General features: G+C 59.2%; 1 protein-coding gene across 2 annotated transcripts; it reads right to left on the reverse strand.

Annotated features, from left to right (window-relative positions):
- Positions 1-77: 77 nt before the first annotated feature.
- Positions 78-17,088, reverse strand: IFFO1 (intermediate filament family orphan 1). Of its 2 annotated transcripts, none has more exons than XM_079775566.1 (9): positions 16,279-17,088; positions 9,160-9,220; positions 8,921-9,016; positions 7,785-7,925; positions 6,749-6,906; positions 6,556-6,676; positions 6,178-6,273; positions 2,340-2,470; positions 78-1,704 (listed from the first exon to the last, which is right to left on the reverse strand). In XM_079775566.1, the coding sequence occupies exons 1-9, from the start codon at positions 17,049-17,051 to the stop codon at positions 1,599-1,601; spliced, it is 1,683 nt and encodes a 560-aa protein (XP_079631692.1). In that variant the 5' UTR covers positions 17,052-17,088; the 3' UTR covers positions 78-1,598. The 2 variants fall into 2 exon arrangements, with proteins under 2 accessions (XP_079631692.1, XP_079631691.1); XM_079775565.1 differs by having other exon boundaries at positions 6,749-6,930; positions 16,279-17,077.
- Positions 17,089-17,346: the final 258 nt, after the last annotated feature.

Here is a 17,346-nt window from a genome sequence, read left to right on the forward strand (position 1 = left end):
ACAAAGGGCCTTGCTCACCCCAACCAGGCATAGCCTCTGTGTAGATTGAGAGCCGGCATGACCGGAAGCATCCCTTACCGTGTGTGCCCAGGTGACACTGGGAAAGGCATCTGTTCTCTGGCTGTTTCCCCTCCAAGGCTCCAGCACCGCCACTGCAGAGGACCAGACTTTTCCTCGCCACACTCTAGCCCCATCAGGGCTGTATAAGTTAGAACCTCACCTGATACACAGTAAGGACCCTTGACTAAATCTAGGAAGTGAGGGGGAGTATGGGTGAGGCACAGTGCCTGCACCTGGGTGGAGACCCTGGTTTTGCCACGTGAGGCTTACTTAGGGCAAGTTACTTAGAACTTAATAGCCATCAGGTGCCTCTCTGCACCTGTTGAGGAAATGGAGATGAAACAAGCACAGTGGTCGGCAAACCGCGGCTCACGAGCCACATGCGGCTCTTTGGCCCCTTGAGTGTGGCTCTTCCACAAAATATCACTTGCGGGCGTGGACATACAGTGCGACTGAAACTTCGTGGCCCATGCGCAGAAGTCGGTTTTCAGCTCTCAAAAGAAATTTCAATCGTCGTACTGTTGATATTTGGCTCTGTTGACTGAGTTTGCCGACCACTGAACCAGCACATCACATACCTCGCAGGATTGTGCAGCTACCGCCGAAAAGGGATTCAATCAGTGACACAAGGCATCCAATAAATACTCTCCAGTTTCATTCTTAAAGATTCCATTCACATGTCAGCTCACACAGCTCCCCGGCAGTTATGCTAAGGTCTCAATCCCGTATCCCAATTTCTCCAAGGTTTTCCAAGTTCAGACGTCTCCCTCGGCCTGCTGGTCTCTGTGTGACAGACACGGAGGAGGCACATCTTGCGCTGATCCTTGACACCGAGACCCTGAGCACATGCACACACCTGTGCGCACACACGTATAGCTTCGCCTTTTTGTCACTCAGTGACGGAGACAAGAGCTTCCAATCTCCGCGATACCGCGCCCAGTCAGACCCAGAAGGGGCACAGAGACCCCTTCAATATGGCATTGCCATGAGGGAGGGGTCATGCCACATCCCTACTGTCCACAGGCAGGGGACCGGAGCACTTGGACAACAGCCCCACTTCCTCACCTGCCACACGGAGAGACCCCTCTCCCACTGCCAGTGTTGCACATGCCGGGGCGTCCAGCCTGACCCACTCGTACCGGTGCCTGGGCCAGTGAGCACCAGGACAGAATCAGACGTGAGCTGGCGCTGGGCCGCGGGGTAGGGGGATCTATCACATTCCTTATTCAGTGGAGAAGTTGCGGGGCCACAGTCGCACTGGCAGCATTTTAAAGATGGGGAGGAGCAGACACCTACGCATGAGGTCAGGAGGGCGCCCGCTGTGGCAGGAGTCGCCTGGGAAGGGCAGGCCAAGCCTTGCTCCAGACACCCTAGAACCTGGAGAGGCCGCGGACCAAGGGAGGAAGCCCGAGGGAGGGGCGGCCCTGTCCGGGGCCAGGCTTGGTGCAGCGGGACAAATGCAGTTCCCCTCTGCGAACCCCGACTCTGCGAGGAGGTGCGAGGTGCCTTCCCATCAGGGTGGGACCAGAGGCAGGTCCCTATCTCAGGGAGCTATCAGATGAGACCTCTCGATCGGAGTCCTCAGTCTCGCTAGGCGGTGGCGGCGGGTCGCTAGGCGGGACCGCAGTGAAAGCAGGAGACTTTCTAGAAAAAAAACACCAGTTGTCACCTTGGGGCAGGCAGGACCCTCCCCCCACCCCCACCCCGGCCTCTTTCTAGGGCCAGGGCAGGAGGACCACGGAGAGAGGGAGAAAGGGTGGGGGCCGGGCAAGGGAGTGGGGAGACCGATGGGGGAGCCGCCCCTTCTTTATCTTGAGGACTTGGGGAGGCTCGGGGTTCAGGAATGTTTGAAGTAAGAGATGCCGCCTGGGCCGAGTACACTGACTGGGTGGCCTCTGCTTCCTGTTTGTAGAACTTTTGTGACTTTTTTTTTCTTTTTTGTTGCGATGTTACTTACATGGCCAAAGCACAAATGATGGCCTTGACTCTTGGTCAACATCTACCTCACACCCCTTCTGTTCCTGGTCAGTTTTTAGCTGCCTCTCACCAGGGAACCATCAGAGTGGGTGGCACTGGGAGGCCTCAGCTGCCCGGCCACGAATGGACATCCCACTGTGACCTCCGCTGAGAGCCCACAGCCGGAGGTGACCGTCACTGCGGAGGGGCTTCAGGGCTTGCCTGCCAAGTGGCTCTGGTCCACCGCGTCCTCCCTGCATGCGCCCTTGGAGGAAGCGTGAAGGAAGGTGGGCAGCGCCCTCCGCTCCGGGGGAGGCCCTTACCGGTCCCCAGACTGGGTGATGAGCCGGCGGCAGGTCTCCATCTGCACGTCCAGGCCCCGCTTCATGCTGCACATCTCCATGTACTCGTGCAGGTGCCGGTTCATGTCGTTCTTGGCCGTGGCGAGCTCCAGCTGTGGCAGGGGCAGGGCAGGGCCGTCAGGTCAGCAGTGACCCTGCTCCCAACCCCCAGGAGGCAAATGCGCCAAGAGCACCAGGGGGCAGGGGGTCCAGGATAAATCAGCCCTGGCCGGTTTGGCTCAGTGGATAAAGCGTAGGCCTGCAAACTGAAAGGTCCCAGGTTCGATTCCGGTCAAGGGCACATGCCCGGGTTTGTGGGCTCGATCCCCAGTAGGGGACTTGAGGGAGACAGCAGATCAATGATTCTCTCTCATCACTGATGATTCTATCTCTCTCTCCCTCTTCCTTCCTCTCTGAAATCAATAAAAATATTTTTAAAAATAAAATAAATCAGGCCCAGCCAGCATGGCTCAGTGGTTGAGCACTGACCTATGAACCAGGAGGTCACGGTTCCATTCCCGGTCAGGGCACATGCCCGGGTTGCGGGCTCAATCCCTGGTGGGGGGCGTGCAAGAGGCAGCCGATCAATGATTCTTCCTCATCACTGATGATTCTCTCTCTCTCTCTCTCTCTCTCTCTCTCTCTCTCTCTCTCTCTCCCCCCCGTCTCTGAAATCAATATATTTTTTAAAAATAAAATGAAAATAAATTTGAACAAGGCGGAAGGCACTCAATATGCTGTCATTCCTTCTAGTTTTCCAGGCAGTCTTTGCCTACAGAGGAATGCAAAGGCATCTGCCCAGGCCTGCAGTCTTTCCAGACTGGCGGGAGCCATGAGGAAAGGAATGTTCACCCAGCAGGAGGGAGAGGAGGGGAGTTGGGGGGGGGGGGGGGGACTCTCTGTGGATGGCCTTACTCTCTGCCTGGGGCTCCTGCATGGCCTGGCTCATCCTCACTCCCCACAACCTGTGTGTGCCCCTCACTAAATCGGGAACTCCTGTAAGGGCCGGCCACAGGCCTTACTCAGCTCCACAGGTGCACGGCCGGGACCTGGATGGGAAATGAATTAACTGTGACGTAGCTACAAGACTCATGCATAGAGGAGGACACCTGTGCGCACTGGTGAAAAGGGTTCAATTCTCTTACCATCCATTTTCTCATTATTTTCTATTTATTTTTATCCTCACCTGATATTTTTATTTTATTTTACTTATTGATCTGAGAGAGAGAGAGAGAGAGAGAGATCCAGTTGTTTTCTTATTTATGCATTCATTGGTTGATTCCTGTATGTGCCCTGACCAGGGATCAAACCTGCAACCTTGGGGTATTGGGACATGGCTCTAACCAACTGAGCCACCAGCCAGGGCCATTTTTACACTATTTTCTCACTTGTAAGCCATTTCAGAGACTAACAGCAAGACCTGCTGCCAATACTGAATGTCCTACTGGTATAAAATGTATCCCAATGTCAGAAATGTTACATGTGGAAAAAACATGGGGCCCCCAGTCCAGGAAATACGGCCTCCCTCCCAGAGCCCGATTCTGCGCCAGGAGAGGTGGTGCAGAGGCGTGAGAGATCTGGGCCAGGGACAATCAGCTGCCTCTCTTTGTTTGGGGTACGAAGGGCAGGGCCAGAAGCAAGGCAGAAAGAAACTGCCTGGAGGTCACTTGCTTGACTGCCTGAGAGCAAAGGGAAAGGGAAGGAAAGCAGCCTGAATGATCTGAACTGGGCAGAGGAAACCACCCCTAACTAATCTGAGCGGCACGGAGGACGGGAACTCGAGGAAGAAGTAAGCGGGTCACAGGGCAGACGCAACAGATGGTCAGGACAGGGACCTGGATGAGAGGGTGGCCTGGGTGGGTGTGGCTGGTTCCAGAGCTGGGGTTCCGGCTGGGGTCCCGCAACAGCGAGCCAGAGGAGCAGGCCGTGCTGACTGCGCCAGCCAGGGAGGGATCTGGTCCACCCGCTCCTTTCAGGGTGCGGGCGAAAGCAGGTTTACAGACGTTCGTACGGAAGGAACACAGTAAGTAAATAACCACACAAGACTAAACTGTTTCTCGTGCTCACAACTGTAGACCTACTTTGGCCCACCTGTATATTCTATCACCAACATAGATTCTATCACAATACAAGGCCAGGACTGCCACCTGTTGTCTCTACATGTTTGTCTGCTCCCCCCCCCCCCCCCCGCCCTGGATTCACACAATTCAAGCAGAGATGCGCACAGTTTAGGAGGAATCCACAACAGCCCACGCTGAGACTCCTGGGTAAGCGGAGGGGTGGGCTAAGGCTGAGAGCACATGGAGAGAAGAAAGGAGGTGAGGGAGCAAGAATTCTTTCCCACCCTCCACCCTGGGCCTCGGCTTGACCATCCAATAATGGGACATGCCTCCATCTCACTGGCCCTGAGAGATCAAAGGTCACAAAGATAAAGGGACCCGGGGTGGCCCAGAGGGATCACCAGGAGCCACACTGCAAACAAAGCCACCGAGTGGGCTCTGCTGACATCCCTGAGGGCACCCCACTGGGAGAGCGGAGGAATCGAGGAATCGGTGACTCGAGAACATCTTCAAAAGCATGTTTCCACTTAGGATTTTCTTTTCTTTCTTTTCACATCAGGCTGTAAACTAAGCCCCTCCGGTCCAGGGGGAGGAGCAGGCAGGATGCAGCCCGGACCACTGCTCCGAGGCCCCTGCTGGTGCAGGTGCAGTGAGAGGGAGGAAGGAGCAGGGGAGGGAGTCGGGCCGAGGAGGAGGAGGAGGCAGTGAGCGGTGTGAATGGGAACGTGAAGGGCAGTCCTCCCCCTCCTCCCTCAGCTGGCAGCATGAACCCAGCTGTGCCTGTGGCACGGAGCACTGCCCGGCGGGCTCAGGTGGCTGTAGTGCCGTTCTGTGCACCCGGGGCCGCGGGTCTAATCCCAGTCAGAGCACAGACCCAGGGTGTGAATTAGAACGCTGGTCAGGATGCATACGAGGGGCAACCGATCGATGTCTCTCTCTCACATCCATGTGGGTCTCTCTCCCCCCTTCTCTCTCTCAAGTCATCACGTGAGGCTTAAAAAGAAACCACGAACACTTAGCACTTGTCTGCCTGGGCAAAAAACAAAAGAGGTTTCGCTTAGAGGAGCAGGACCACTGGCGTGAGGTCATAAGAGCATAAACATGCCACACGGGCTCGAGGAGGCGGAGAATTACGGAGTCTGCGGCCTCCTCCCCAAGTCAGAGTCCTCAGGAAAGGACCCCTCGGCCAGGGCAGGAGGGCTCACCGGCATCACCTCAGCCTCCACTCCCCGCCACCCCCTCCATCCGGGAGCCCCAAATTCTTCCTGGGGCCCCTCCACCTGCCACCTCTAGAAGGTTCCTCAAGGCCGGGGAGGACGAACAGAGCTCCCTCCATTAGCTCACAGGCTGAGCTGAAGATGCGGCCAAGTCAAGGCCACCTGAGTGGGTTCCACTGACTGATCCTAACTCCACAGGCATGCTTACTAGCTGACAGACACTGCCCTCACTCCACAGCATTCCATCTTCAAGCAACCCTCTGAGGGGGTATTATTAAGATTCCTATTTTACAAATAAAGAAACAGGCTTAGAGAGACTAAGGAGCCTGTTGCAAGTTAGAGTAGTAGCAAGTGAGAGAGCTGAGACTTGAACCCATCTGTCTGCCTCCCTCCTGAGGTCTTAACCCACCAGAGGTACAACAGCTGGGCGCTCACACCTCTCCCCAAAGGAAAGGGAGGCCTGGCGTCTGGGGTTCGCAGGATGGGACCACACGACCTGCAGCCCCGCCCACACCCACGAGGACCCTCCACTCGCATCCTCACCTCTATCTGGTCAATGGTTTCCTGATACTCTTTCTCCCGGGTCTTGAACAGGGACTCGGTATCTTTAATCACCTTCTCCAAACTGTCTTCCTGTTGCTGGAGTAGAAAGGGAAGCAAGGGTGGGGGAGGGGCCAAGGGAAGGGATGGGAGGGGGGGTGGTTCATTTCACAGGGCCAAGGAGGGGGAGAGAGAAAAGCAGGTTAAAGGAAACCGACCGTCGTCAAAAAAGAAGGGTGAAGAAGAAGGGGAGAAGCAGGTGAAGGATGATGGCCACAGAGGGAAAGCAGAGCGAGGGGAGGAGGAAGGCAGGGCGGGAGGGGAGATGGCAGTGAGCTGGAGGGGCGGAAGTGGGGGCCCCAGGGCCGGGAGGGGCGTTACCTCTCCCTGGGCCTCTGCCGCTGCCATGGCATAGCCTGAGAAATCCTCCCAGAGCAGCAGGGTCTCCTCAGTCTCCTCCCAAGTCAGGCTGTCACAGTCGTCCTCAAAATCATACTCCCTCCTAGAGACAGGGAGCCCGTGTCAGGGGGGGCCCCGGCCTCGGGCCGCGGGGCGGGGGGCCTGCGGGACTCACAGCTGGTTGAGCATGCGCTGCATCTCCTCGTTGATGCTGAGGGCTGTGCTCTCCTCCTCATCCCCATCGGGCTGGCGGGGACCGTCACTCTCCGACAGGGAGGGGTCCTCCTCGGTGGCAGCCTTGCGCTCCCGCTTCCGCCCCCCCATGGATGGGACCTTAATGGGAGACAAGTGCAGAGACTACAGAGCCGAGGCCGGGTGCGTGAGGAGAAAGGGCGGCGGGAGGAGAAGCGGGAACCAGCGGGGGGGGGGGGGGGGGGACAGAGAGAGAAGACACAGTTACAATGACAGGAACACAACACCAGTCACCAAGGGACAGGCACACAGACAGACGGACACAGGGCTGCAGACCGAGGGAGAAACAGAAGAAACAGGGAAACAGCGGTGAGGTGAGGGAGACATGGCTTGTTGTGACCACGTTAGGATGTGCACAATGGCTAATGAGGATTTTTTTTCCTAAAAAAAAAAAAAGGTCTTTCTAATGAAATGGCTGAACAAAAAAAGCAAGTTTCAGGTTGCAAGGAGGAGGATACAGTGTTCACAAAGGAGGACCTAAGCCGCATATCCAGATCTGGAAGCCGGAAGAAGGGAGAGAGAGAAAGGAAGCGGAGAGGAAGAGAGAAAAGGGGGAGAGAGCAAGGAAACTGGACGGGGGAGGAGTCTGCGCTGAAGAGCCCAGCAGGTCAGGACCGATGGCCAAGGCCTGGGTGGTTTAGAAACAGGGACTGGGACATTAATAAGCTGCGTGAGAGCAAAACTAACCAGTTTCTTCTGTGGAGAGAGCCAGAGAAGATGAGAGGAAGAGAGAGGAGAGGAAGCAGACAGAGGAGAGAGGGGGAGAGATGGGTTAGAGACAGCGTCCAAACCTCCCTTCAGAGGCTGCTCCTGGCCGCCCAGCTAGTCCCCGGGGGCCCCTGGGTGCCAGGGTGCGGCCCCCCAGAAGGAGGATGGGCAGCCAGGAGGGAAGGCTCTTCGCCTGCCCAACCCTCCCCGAGGCCCTCAGGTGGGCACGGAGGGGTGGGCGGGGCCCTCACCTGGAACATCTGGATCATGTCCTCGCAGTTGCGCTGCTGAGCCACGTCGCAGAGCTTGGCGGTGATGTCGATGCGGCGGCAGATGTCCATGTCCACCTTCATGGCCTTCTCCTGGATCTTCGTGTCCAGCTCCGTCAGGTTCTGTGCGGGGGACACGGGGAACAGTGAGGAGGCAACCCGCCCGCCACACAAGGGCCAAAGGGCCCTGGCAAGATCCTCCTCGTCCTTCTGGTCACACGTCACCACCGCCTCCCCCACGAAGCCGTCGCCAACACCTCCAGCAGCTCGCGTCCCTCTGGGTGCCCTCCGCACAGCACTCGGCCCAGGCGCTGACTTCTCGAGCGACTGGCTCCCTGCCAGATGGGGAGCCCCTGGAGGGCGTGGCCCAGAGCCTGGGACACGTGGGGGGTCCCCCTTGGCACTTACGTTCCGAGAGAAGGGGAGACTACTGGGCGCTAGGAGAGTGGAGAGCCAGTGCAATAAGGCTAACAACCGCTAACACTCATTTAGCGCCAAGTATGTGCTAGCCCAGTGGTCGGCAAACTCCTTAGCCAACAGAGCCAAATCTCAACAGTACAACGATTGAAATTGCTTTTGAGAGCCAAGTTTTTTAAACTTAAACTTCCTCTAACGCCACTTCTTCAAAATAGACTCGCCCAGGCCGCGGTATTTTGTGGAAGAGCCACACTCAAGGGGCCAAAGAGCCGCATGTGGCTCCCGAGCCGCAGTTTGCTGACCACGGTGCTAGCCCCTTCCTCAGCGTTATGATCCTCATCCTCATCCGGCCAAGTACCCGCCTTTGTCTCCCCTCCCCGTGAGGAGGGAGGCAGGGCGGCCACACCGCTGGCGAGGGGCAGGGCTGGGGCCGTGCCCTTAACTTCCTGCTGAACGAGCTCTGGTGATGGAGGCGTGCTGCCTCCCCAACACGGGGGCTGTGTTCCTTCTTTTCCCCCCGCAGCACTGGGTGGCAAAGGAAAAAACGGAAGCAGAGCAAATTGGGGGAGAGGGGGGTGCGGGGGGGGGGGGTGTGGACCGGAAATCAACAGGCCACACCTAGCAGGGCTGCTGGCCTGGTTGGACAGCCTGGTGATAAGCCCATCGGGGAAGAGTGTGAGGGGGGCGCTGGCTGCACTCACGTTGCTCATAAGCCCTTTGAAGACCACTAGCTCAGCCTTCAACTGCTGCACCTTCATCGCCAGCTCCTCCTGGCAGGCGTCAGCCTCCTGGGCTTCCTGAGCCAAGAGAAAACCCTGGCGTCAGTGGCGCTGCCAGTGTGGGAGGAAGGTCAAGACAAGGAAGGAGGGAAAGGAGCCGGCTCCAGGACCGAGGGGCACGGGGAGGACTGAGGGAAGCCCAGGCGGTGGGGCGCCCTCACCTCCTGGAGCTCGTGCACTCGCTCTTGCAGCTGGATCCGCACCGTGTACTCCTCTTCCCACCTGGCAGACAGGGAAGAAGGCAGGAGCATAGGGGCGGCGTCCCTCCCGGTCCCTAGCTCCCTGCTCCCCACGTGTCTGGCTCAGGCCCCGGCCCCTGGGTCTGGTTCCCTAGATGAGGAGGAGCCGTGGGCAGGAATGCCTGGCAGGCCGGGCGGTGGCCAGCTGCAGCTGCCGGGCGGCTCCACGCTTCCTGGCCAGTGCCGAGCGCACCAGCTGCCTTCCCGGCACCTCCAGGCCACACACCAGGGAGGACATCTAAGAGCAACTGCAGTTGCTCTGGTCCTTCACATGCCCGTCCCATTCAGGCCCCGGCCCAACCAGCTGTCCGCTGGCCTCATCCCCCACGTCCTGCCCACACCAGACCACAGGCCCACCCGGCCCAGTCTCCCACCTTCAGCGGCACAGATCCGGTCTCCCGCCTCCTGCCTGCACCAGAACAGAGCTCCTCTAGCCTGCTGCCCTGCCTCGCACGGGGCCATTTAACCCTGTAAAAGCAGCTGCAGGACACACACCGCGTCAACAGAGATGCTCAAGAGCTGGGAGGAGACACTCAGTCCACCCCCGCATGCCCGAGAAACTGCCCACCGATCCCCGCTAAGTGAGCTGGAGGGAGGTGACAGTGGCAAGCAGGAGGCGGGGCTACTAAGCACCCAAACCCAGAGGGAAGGGAACCTGGGGTATGAAAAAGTGTCTGGTGAATTAGTGGGTGAGAGCCAGAGGTGGCATCTCCTGGGACGCAGGATTCGGAGACTAAGACCACCAGCAGGCGAGCAAACACTCTCGCCACAGGCAGGGTCCCGCCCAGGACCAGGCTTCTCACACAGGGTGGTCCCAGGTAAGCCAGCGCCTGGTCCGTTACATCACTGAGATGGAAGGCTAGCGGTGGGGCAACACCGCACCCCACAAGGCTGGCTGGGATAGCGGGACTTCTCCGGCCCCACTCATATAGCCTGTCCCTTCTCGCCACATTCTTTAATATAGCTTTATTGGGTTCAAAGAGGAAGGGAGAGGGAGAGAGAGAGAGAAGCATCAATGATGAGAGGGAAACATGCACTTGCTCTTGCAGCTGTATCCGCACCAATGATCGGCTGCCTCCTGCACGCCCCCCACTGGGGATGGAGCCCACAACCCAGGCCTCTGCCCTGGACCGGAATTGAACCCGGGACCCTTCAGTCCTCAGGCCGATACTCTGTCCACTGAGCCAAACCGGCCAGGGCCTTGCCACATTCTGGGAAGATCCTTCCAGCCTGAGAAAGGAGGGGAACTGCACCGAGAGAAACTTCAGAGTCAGAAACGTGGTTAGGGAGTAGCCAAGAGGACAGTGAGAAAATGGAAACCCGAGCTGCTGACTGTGCCGCTGAGTCGCCCTGGAGGGAAGGAGACAAAAGCGCCAGACTGCGGTGAGCCCCAATTCTGACTACACGGAAACCCAGTTCTGGGCGAGAATCTGGGAATCCAGATTCATTGGGGGAGAGACTAGACTGTTTGGCAGCACGCGAAACTCCAGGGCGCTTTTCTCTCAGAGGTGTTTGCTGGGAGTACGGAGGGACACTGAGACACAGGAACCTCATAGGGCGGGGCTGACGGGAAGCCAAGGCGGTAGGCTCCGCCCTGTAACTCCGCCCCATCCAAGCTGAACACAGAGGCTTTTACAATTTTGCAAGTCTAGTTGAATGGGGCTGTCTCCCGGCATAGACACAGCTGATCCTCACAGCCAATTGGACTGGAGGTCACATCCTCCCAGTGTACCAACAGCAATCAAGGCTTAACAACACCAAGACTTTGCACTCAGCCCACAAAGGGGGGTATCAAGAGCGACCACCTAGGGAGATTGGGGAAGCTGAGCGATAGGGAGGCAGCCAAAAGGGGAAGACACCGAAACAGGTCACGAATATAAGTGATGCTGTAATTCATGCTGAGGGGCCACAGGCAGTAGCTGACCTACACTCCATTGGAGACCCAGAAACGAAGGCATCTAGTGGTCGGTGTGAGATGACACCAGATTTCAACCACTACCATAAGGGACACATTCAAGAGGCAGACGCAGTGAGCGCCAAAGCCTTGCTGCACCAAGACCCGGCAAATAAACGTGTCTCCCGCACAGCAACTCTTCCTTTATAGACACAGAGGGTCCGCACGACCAATTGGCCTGGAGGACAATTCCTCCCAGTGACACCAACAACAATCAAGACTTAACTATACAAAGGAGGACCAAGAAGGAGGCATAGGGCAGAAGCCTGATTGCTGCCTACCACAACAATTTTGAGACTACGACGGGAGAGCAGAGCGGACACCATCCAGAACCACCGGAGGGCTGACTGAGCAGATGCTCTACAACTAGAATGAAAGAGAGGGGTACGCGGGATGAAGCTGATGCCGGTGACCCAAAGACCACACTTTAAAAACTACGGCTCAGGCGACACAATGGCGGCCTGGATCGTGCTCGGCGCAGTTCCCCCAGCGGTCTCCGGCTGAGGGGAAGGCTTCACTCGCTGCCGAGCACGGACAGACGAGCCCCTGGGAGACATGGGGTGGGAGACTACGCGCTTGCTGACCTCCGAGTCCTTCAAGAATCTCAACGCCTCGGAAGTGGCCAGGTGCGCACGCTCGGCGACCGGCCACCGCTGCAGACCCAAGGGCCGACGCAGCCACCCCGGACCAGCCCGCCGCCGCGCACCGGGCACACCGTAGCTTCGCCGAGCCCGCCGCCCAACGAGTTCTGCGGTGGCTGCCCTGGAACTCTGAGAAAATGGCCGAAGGAATTGCTGAGAGGGAATTGACCAACAGGAATTGGGATCAAGAAGATGAAACCCCGCTGGGTCCCGGAACCGGGTGAAGCCGCGCGCCTCTGGGTCCGGGTGAGGCTGGAAACTGGGTCAGGGTGAGGCTGGGCCCCGGGTCCGGGTGAGGCCATGTGCCCCTGGGTCAGGACAAGGCCATGCGCCCCTGGGTCCGGGTGAGGCTGAATCCTGGGTCTGGGCGAGGCCGTGCGCCCCTGGGTCCGGGTGAGGCTGAATCCTGGGTCTGGGCGAGGCCGTGCGCCCCTGGATCCGGGTGAGCCTGGGTCCCGGGTCCGGGCGAGGCCCTGGGCCCCTGGATCCGGGTGAGCCTGGGTCCCGGGTCCGGGCGAGGCCCTGGGCCCCTGGATCCGGGTGAGCCTGGGTCCCGGGTCCGGGCGAGGCCCTGGGCCCCTGGATCCGGGTGAGCCTGGGTCCCGGGTCCGGGCGAGGCCCTGGGCCCCTGGATCCGGGTGAGCCTGGGTCCCGGGTCCGGGCGAGGCCCTGGGCCCCTGGATCCGGGTGAGCCTGGGCCCCGGGTCCGGGCGAGGCCCTGGGCCCCTGGATCCGGGTGAGCCTGGGCCCCGGGTCCGGGCGAGGCCCTGGGCCCCTGGATCCGGGTGAGCCTGGGCCCCGGGTCCGGGGGAGGCCCTGGGCCCCTGGATCCGGGTGAGCCTGGGTCCCGGGTCCGGGCGAGGCCCTGGGCCCCTGGATCCGGGTGAGCCTGGGTCCCGGGTCCGGGCGAGGCCCTGGGCCCCTGGATCCGGGTGAGCCCGGGTCCCGGGTCCGGGCGAGGCCCTGGGCCCCTGGATCCGGGTGAGCCCGGACCCCGGGTCCGGGCGAGGCCCTGGCCCCTGGATCCGGGTGAGCCCGGACCCCGGGTCCGGGCGAGGCCCTGGCCCCTGGGCCCCTGGATCCGGGTGAGGCCACGCGACCCTGGGTCTGGGAGAGGCCACGCGCCCCTGGGTCCAGGTGAGGCCATGCGCCCCTGGGTCCGGATGAAGCTGAATCCTGGGTCTGGGCGAGGCTGTGTGCCCCTAGATCCGAGTGAGACTGGATCCCGGGTCCGGGTGAGGCCGTGGGCCCCTGGATCCGGGTGAAGCCGTGCCCCTGGATCCGGCCGAGACCAAACCAGAGGGAGTCGGACCTGCATTACCACCATTTGTCCACCATCCAGAGCTGAGGGGTCAGTGCCGACATGTACTCATAAGGAACTGGTGGACATTGATATTGGGTCTCAAAAGAACTGTTGGACCAGAAAGAAACTCACTACAGACTGATTCATTTGCCTGTCAGCATAACTATTATTGCTCGTCGCACATTCAATTCTTATAAGTATATCTCTAGTGACACATGATTTCGCTCATCTAGGGGAAATGATGAACAACATAGACTGATGAACAAGAACAGAACCAGAAACAAGGAGGCATCGATCGGACTATCGGGCCTCAGAGGGAGGATAGGGGAGGGTGGGGGGAGGGGGGAGAGATCAACCAAGGGTCTTGTGTGCATGCATATGAGCCTAACCAATGCTTAAGTTCAACAGAGGGTTGGGGCATCCATGGGGAGGGGGGTGGGATGGGAATGGGGGGATGAGGACAAATATATGACACCTTAATCAATAAAGAAATTAAAAAAAAAAAAAAAAAAAAAGAAAATGGAAACCCGAGAGAACGGATTCTGTAGACACGGGATTCAATCCTTTCTTCCCCGCCCTCCACCTTTTTCCCATCTCGCCCTCGCACCGTTCCCTGCCCCTCCCTCCAGGCGCGCCTGGCTCTCCTGTCCCTCACTCACAGCCGCACTGCAGTATTCCTAAGAATAACTTCTGCATCACCCAGGCTGCCCCTCCCAGTTGGGCAGGGAGAAGGCAGCCAGCCCGGCCCCCACCCTGCCGGCTCAGCGTGCAGCCCAGACAGAGCGTAGCCTTCTTGGTTCCCTGCCACCCCTCCCCGCTGCCCACGTCCTCCCCCTTATGTATTTTCTTATACAAGATCCTCATCTTTCCTGGCCCTGTGTTCTTCATCTATAACATACAGGCTGGGGACGTGGTACCCTCGTGCCCCTGGAGTCCACGAGTCCCTGGAGGAAGAAGGCAAGACTGACAACGGGACATTAACCCTGGACAGGATGCATCAGGAAGCGGGGAAGCATTGTTTGACAGTGAATTCAACAAATTCAGGCAGAAACTTACATAAGGAAGTTATGTAAGGATTAAGGTTAATAAAATCTTACGGGGTAAAAAAAGAAAAAAAAAGAAATCGTGGAAGCTCACTAGAATTCTATTTACACTCCAGTCAGACTGTTCCGAAAACAGGTTCATTTTGACCTCCGTTCAAATCTGTCCTCACTAAGGAGGTTCCCTTAATACGTAGGATTTGAGCCATTTCTGTGTATTCTGTGTTTACCAGCCACCTCTCTTCCAGATGAACGGTATCCTTGAGTAAAGTGAGGAAGCAGGGGCCATTCCTGTCCAGGAAAACTGAGGCCAGGAAAGAGCCCCCCCCCCCCCCCCCCCCCCCGCCAAGGTCACACAAGGAAGGGGAACGGGAAGTAGAACCCAGGAGGCTTCAGCTCCCTCCCAGTTTAGTGTTCAAGCTATGGCCAGGCCTCGCAGGCTACACACAGGAGCTGCAGTGTTGCTATAAAGAGAAGAGAATGAGGGCAGGGGATCTGGGGGGAAGGATGAGTAACTGCCAGTGTCACGTACCAGACAGCTCTAGTGCGGGGCCCTCTGCACAGGAGCCTGCTGCAGAGTGATGAGCTCATCAGTCCCCAAGGAATAACTCTTTGCTGCCTGGACAGCTGGACCAAGGACAGACTCTTTCAGTTTAAAAAAAAAAATGGCCCTAAGAGCAGCAGTTGTTCCTGTGGTTGTAGAGGTATTCCAGAATTGTCCATGTTGCACTGCTCACTGTGTTAATGAACTCTGGCTGGGGCTGGGGCTGCAGCAAGGGCAGGCTGGGGCTGGGTGACATCCGAATGATGACTTTAGGATAACCAGGATTCCCAGAGACACTCATAACATGGCCTACAACTAAGGAAGCCAGTATGAGGACAAAACTCAGCCTCAGAAAGCATGCTGATCTGTGATCGGCGAGACTCTGCCTGAAGGTTGTCTCAGGACCCCCGTAACTTCCCAGAACATTCAGCCAATCCCCACCAGACAAATCTCCGCGACTCAGCTGCAAGGATAATTCCCGGGCCTGCCCACTAGGGGTCAGAGTAGCTACTTAGGAGGTTCCAGCTGAAGGCCCCCAAACCAAAGTCGGTCATCCTCCTTGAGCCTGGCATCAGGCAGAGTCTACCGAGGGCTGTCCCAACAGCGTGCTTATCAACCCTCTAAGGCAGCCACTTGGCACACAGCCAGCGCTCTCGCATGGCATCCCTTCACCTGGCCTTTTGTGCTACCCTGCCAGGTTCCCCGCAAAAAAGCCAAATCTTCATCCTCAGAAGGTGCCGAGCCTGCCCCCAGCTGCGGCACATTCACAGGGAGTGTCCACATTCCCAACTTCCTCCTCCCCGCTCCTCTGCTGACTGTTCTCGGTGCCTCCGCCCTGGCTCTGCACTTCCAGACTCCCCACCTCCCAGGAGCCCCACAACTACCAGTCCCTCCCCTTCCCCTAGGGAATTCCCTTGACTCTTTCTTGCCCCATGTTTCTGACCTACTCCAAGCAATGCCCTGCTGTCCCTGAGCCTTAAACCAGCGCAGGGACCCAGCCTCCATTCCCAGCCCTGCTTGGGAAGCTCTGGGCAGTGGCAGGATCACCCACTGCACCGGGCAGCCCTCCCTCGCCACTCCCTTCTAATGTCACATTAGACTCCCAAGTTGAAGCTGTTGCCTCTGACTCTCCATCAGTATGTGGAGCTTAGATCACAAAACCACCCGAGGGCTGAGACTGATGGGGATAAGCAGTACCCCAGACGTGGCTTCTCAGACCCCTGTCCCTTTCACAAAACCCCAGTTACACCCTCCTCCAAACACTGCAGCCTAGAGGAGCCAGAAAGAGGAGTCAGAAGAAATCTATGAATTCCCCACAGTATTCCGCTCCCAGTCTCCTTCTTGTCACGGGTCTGACTTCTGCATTCTCTGCGGATCCGGTCTTCCGGGAGCCAATGCCACCTGGCCACTTCGGAGCTCCTCCTTACCCAGCGGGAACTTACTCCCGTGTTAGTCCTCCCTGATTCGGGGGCGCCAGCTGCCCTCCTCCCCGCACCTCGCCCTGGCCCGAGTGTGGCGGGACCCTAAGCCGGCCCCCGCCGGCCGGTCCCCATCCCTACCTCCGCTTGTACTCGTCCCGCTCGCGCTTCACCTTGGCCAGCACGTTGTAGAGGGCGCGGATCTCGGGGGTGATGGTGTCAATCTGGACGCCCACCCCGTCGGGGTGCACCCACGACAGGCCAGGCCCCTGCACCAGCATGGGCTCCAGTCCCGGGCCGAGCCGGCGGGCGTGAGAGAAGGACCAGATGGTGCCGGGCATGAAGCGGGCCGACGAGGAGAAGGCGGCGGAGGTGGAGGTGGAGGGCGAGGAGTGGCAGGCGGCGGCGGGCGCGAGGGGTCCGGCGGGCGAGCGCGCGGGCGAGCCCAGCACCCGCGCCGATGGGGTGCAGACGGCGGCCGGCCGGGCGCCCAGGGGCAGCCCCAGGGGCCGGATGGGGCTGACGAAGCCGGTCTGCACGGCCTGGTCGCGGCGAGCCGGGCCCCGCCGGCCCGGCTTGCCGTCCTCCAGCGCCTGCTGCAGCTGCTTCTCCAGCAGCCGGTTGCGGCGCTCCAGCTCGTGCACCTTGGCCAGGAAGCAGCGGAAGCGGAGGTTCAGGGTCTTGAGCACGTTGATGTTGGAGCCCAGGTCGTTGCGGAGGGCCATGGCGGCGGGGGGCGCGGGGCCCGGCCCGGGCGGCGAGTAGGCAGCCGGGCCCGGAGGGGCGCGCGGCGACGGGGACGCGTCCCCACCCCCCGCGAAGCGGTCGGCTCCCAGAGGGTCCCCCGGCGGCCCGGCCAGGCCCTGCTGCTCCTGCTGTAGGAGGAAGAGGTTGGGCCCGAATAACGGATTCATGGCTGCGCCTTCTGCTGGGAGATGGAGCCCGGTGCAGGGGCAGGGATGCGGGGCGAGGGAGAAGGGCCAATGAGGCGCCCGGGGGACGCAGGACAGCCAATCAAACGGCTCGGCAGAAAGGGCAGAGGTCAGGGGGGCGGGGGAGGGCGCAGAGGAAGCCAATGAAAGGCTCGGTCTGAGGTTGGCACCTGAACTTTTCCGGGTCTGAGGCCGAGCCCAGAGCTGAGCAGAGCACAAGCCGGCGATTCTCTAGAGCACCAGACCCCAGCCTGTGCCCAGATCCCAGCCAGGGTGG

The sequence above is a fragment of the Cnephaeus nilssonii genome, assembly GCF_951640355.1.
Source record: "Cnephaeus nilssonii genome assembly, chromosome: 6".
In the NCBI taxonomy this organism is placed as follows: Eukaryota; Metazoa; Chordata; class Mammalia; order Chiroptera; family Vespertilionidae; genus Cnephaeus; species Cnephaeus nilssonii.

Coding starts and splice junctions, on each gene's coding strand:
- IFFO1 (XM_079775565.1), bottom strand. CDS start 17,051: ATGAATCCGTTATTCGGGCCCAACCTCTTCCTCCTACAGCAGGAGCAG. Junction 6,931..7,784: donor ACATGATCCAGATGTTCCAG/GTGAGGGCCCCG, acceptor TCGGCTCTGTAG/TCTCTGCACTTGTCTCCCAT. Junction 6,274..6,555: donor CGGCAGAGGCCCAGGGAGAG/GTAACGCCCCTC, acceptor TTTCTACTCCAG/CAACAGGAAGACAGTTTGGA.